The sequence below is a fragment of the Myotis davidii genome, unplaced genomic scaffold (genome assembly GCF_000327345.1).
Source record: "Myotis davidii unplaced genomic scaffold, ASM32734v1 scaffold524, whole genome shotgun sequence".
In the NCBI taxonomy this organism is placed as follows: Eukaryota; Metazoa; Chordata; class Mammalia; order Chiroptera; family Vespertilionidae; genus Myotis; species Myotis davidii.
Window position 1 is genome coordinate 1,076,514 of NW_006299263.1, and position 3,146 is coordinate 1,079,659.

At 51.9% G+C, this 3,146-nt stretch overlaps 1 protein-coding gene across 1 annotated transcript in view; it reads right to left on the reverse strand.

Annotated features, from left to right (window-relative positions):
• KIF13B (kinesin family member 13B) overlaps positions 1-3,146 on the reverse strand; it is a 176,153-nt gene that overhangs the window by 648 nt on the left and 172,359 nt on the right. Inside the window, exon 39 of the mRNA XM_015571149.1 lies at positions 5-105. Within this exon, the coding sequence (XP_015426635.1) occupies positions 5-105 (101 nt within the window). The remainder of the gene's footprint in view (positions 1-4; positions 106-3,146) is intronic.

Genomic DNA, 3,146 nt, shown 5'->3' on the forward strand with positions numbered 1-3,146 from the left:
GGGCAGCACCCACAGCCCTGCGCACGCGGGCGGGCCGCACCAGCAACCCGTAGCCCGGGCTGCACTTGAAGTACTGCTTCCCCCCGATGGAGCCGTCGTTCTTACCTGAGGGAGAGGAAGAGAAGATAGAGAAATGGCTCCGCACAGCGCAGCCCCATGGCCCACCATCTAACACAGTGGTTCTCAACCTTCCTAACGCCGTGACCCCTTTAACACAGTTCCTCATGATGTGGTGACCCCCAACCATAAAATTATTTTCTTTGCTACTTCGTAACTGTAATTTTGCTTGTTATGAATCATAATGTAAATATCTGATAATGCAGGATGTATTTTCATTGTTACAAATTGAACATAATTAAAGCATAGTGATTAATCACAAAAACAATATGAAATTATATGTTTTCCGATGGTCTTAGGCGACCCCTGTGAAAGGGTCGTTCCACCTCTAAAGGAGTCGCAACCCACAGGTTGAGAACCGCTGACACAAGTGCGCTCAAGGTCAGCTGATGTGCTAACCCAGAGCCTGCGCTACCCCACCTCACTCCGGGCACAGACTGTTTCAAATCTAGATGGAATATGTAGAATTTTTCCTCAACCTATAGATGAGTAAAAATGCTTTGAGGTGAAGGGGGAGAACACAGCAGGGGGCTGGGGGTGGACTGAACAAAGCGACCAGTCTGACCCCCAATGTCAGCACCCCATGGTGATGGATGGGTGGGTGGGGAACACCATCTTTGTAGCAAAAACGATCACGAATTTTCTGTACTCACTGTCCGCACACCCTAACCTGCCTTCTCTCTTTACCACCCGCCTCAGCGCCACCCCCGACTCCCCAGGCCCACAGGATCACCTCCCACTCCGGCCAGGGTCACCACTGGGATCCTGGGTCACACTCCCGCCTCGCTTCTCACTGGCTCCTCCCTCACTGGCTTCTCACTGAACCCTCTCCTCCCTGCACCCTGATGCCTCTGAGCTGTGCCTCCAGACCCGGAGTGGGCCCTCTGACATTGGGTCTCCACTGGACGGCCAACCAGCACCTCCAGCTCCACCTGCCCAACGTTCCCCTGCCCTGCGGCCCGCCCTGCTCTCAGGCTCTTCCACGGGCGTGACCCTGGCCTCGGCCCACACTCAGGTGTCACCTGGCTCCTTTCTGCCCTGACATTCCACCACCCTCAGTCCTGGGGCTTCCTGACTCCACCACGCATCCCGGCCTGGACACCTACATAGCCTCCTATGTGGCTTTCCTGTTCCTGCTCTTCATCCCAAGCCTATTCTCCTAAGAAAGGCGTCTTTTTAAACCTTCAATTCCTTACCCTTCGTGAACTGGCCGCCCCACCACTCCAGTCTCCTGGGCCGGTCTTTGGCTGCCCCTCAAATGCCGCAAGCTGGTTCCTGTGCGGAGCTTGTGCCCGCGGTGCCTTTGGCCTGTCGCTGCTTCCCAACCTCCTCCTTCACATCACTCATGCCTTCGCTCCCTCAGGATTATTAAAATGTCCCCCTCCCACCATCCTCCACCTGCTTAGCCCATTTTATTTTCTTCACAGCACTTACTACCATCAGACTTTATTGACCTGTTTGTTTGATAATTATCTTCCTCTGAAAGAAAAGTCCGGTGAAACCAGGGACTTTGTTCTGCTCAGAATCCAGGACAGTAGGTGCATAATATTTATTTGTGGGATGAATTCATCTATTTGCTAATCGCCCTTTAATTCTTAATTTAATTGCAAATACAAACTTCTTTCCCAATTCCCGTTTGCATTTAAGCAGAAATGGAATTTTAAAAATATTCCAGCCTGTGCTACAATAATCTTCTAGAACCACTTCCAATTTATGATATTCTTTGCCAAAATCAAAGACAGTGAGTGACTTCATAGCTGAGCTGAGGGACCCAGAGACAGAGTCAGTGTGGGGCAGGCCTGCGTTTCACAGAGCAAAGCACCCCAACTCTCCCTCTGCCCGAACCCCCCCACTTCCCCCCCCAGCTTTCTCTTCTCCACTCATCAGCCCCACCCACGGGCCACACCCCTCTCTCCTAAATCCATCACAGCCGTGCCCAGCCCTTACCCAGGGGAGGGGCTGCCCAACCCAGACCACGGGTACTGCTGGGGGAGGGAGCGGAGACCAGCCTGGCTGTCCCCGAAGTGTTAGACACAGTTAATGCCGGGGTCTCCTCAAGAGAAATGGAGACGGGTGTCCACACAAAACTCAAACACGAATATTCCCAGCGGGACTATTCACACAAAAACAAAAAGTGGGAACAACCCAAATGTCTATCAACCCACAGTGATGAACAAAACGCAGGCCATGCCAACAAGGGGATGTTGTTCGGCCCCAGGAAGGAGTGACAACTCCAGCCCGGTGAGCCTTGGAAACACTGTTCAGTGACATCAGCAGACACAGAAGCCCACATTCTGTGGGCTCCCACTTACACGAAAGTCCACACTTAAACATTTTGTATGTAGGAAGTAGATGGATGGTTTCCTAGGGTGGGGGGTGGGGGGCGTCTTGACAGACATGCAGCTTTTTGGGGGTGATGAACCTATTCTAAAATTAGATGGAAATGGGTGCACAACGTGGTAAGTGTACTAAGAACCACTGAACTGTACATTGCAAACAAGTGGATCTGATGGGGTATAAACTGTCTCACAACAGAGACGTTTTAACAAAAACCCGAAGAACAAACTGCGTCCTTAAGTCCGGCCTGTGTTTCCACAAGCGAGGCCCCATCGCTGCGAGCTGGGCCGGTCTGGCCGGCAGCGGACCTTCCATCACCCTGTCACCTGGTCCCGGCTGTGGGCCCAGGAGCCCTGGGGTGTGCAAGACCCACTGGGTCCACGGGGCTCGGGAGTGTGACCTGAGCCAGGACGGCAGGTGCAGCTACTGTTACAGTTCAGCTGCAAGTGCTTCTGTGACTAATGAAATCATGGCATTTAAATTCATTACCACGTTTATAGTAGCTTTCAATCAATGTCTTGGGTTTTTGAGAAACTCTAATAAAAAGAGAACCTGACTCTTAAAATGCTTTGGGAAAGCTTATCTAGGAAAAAATGCCTCATTTTAAAAGTGGTGACTCCAGGAGCTCAAAAGTCAAATGATGTGCTAAGGGCACACAGACAGCTTCTGGCAGGGCAGGGGCAGGGGAGGGG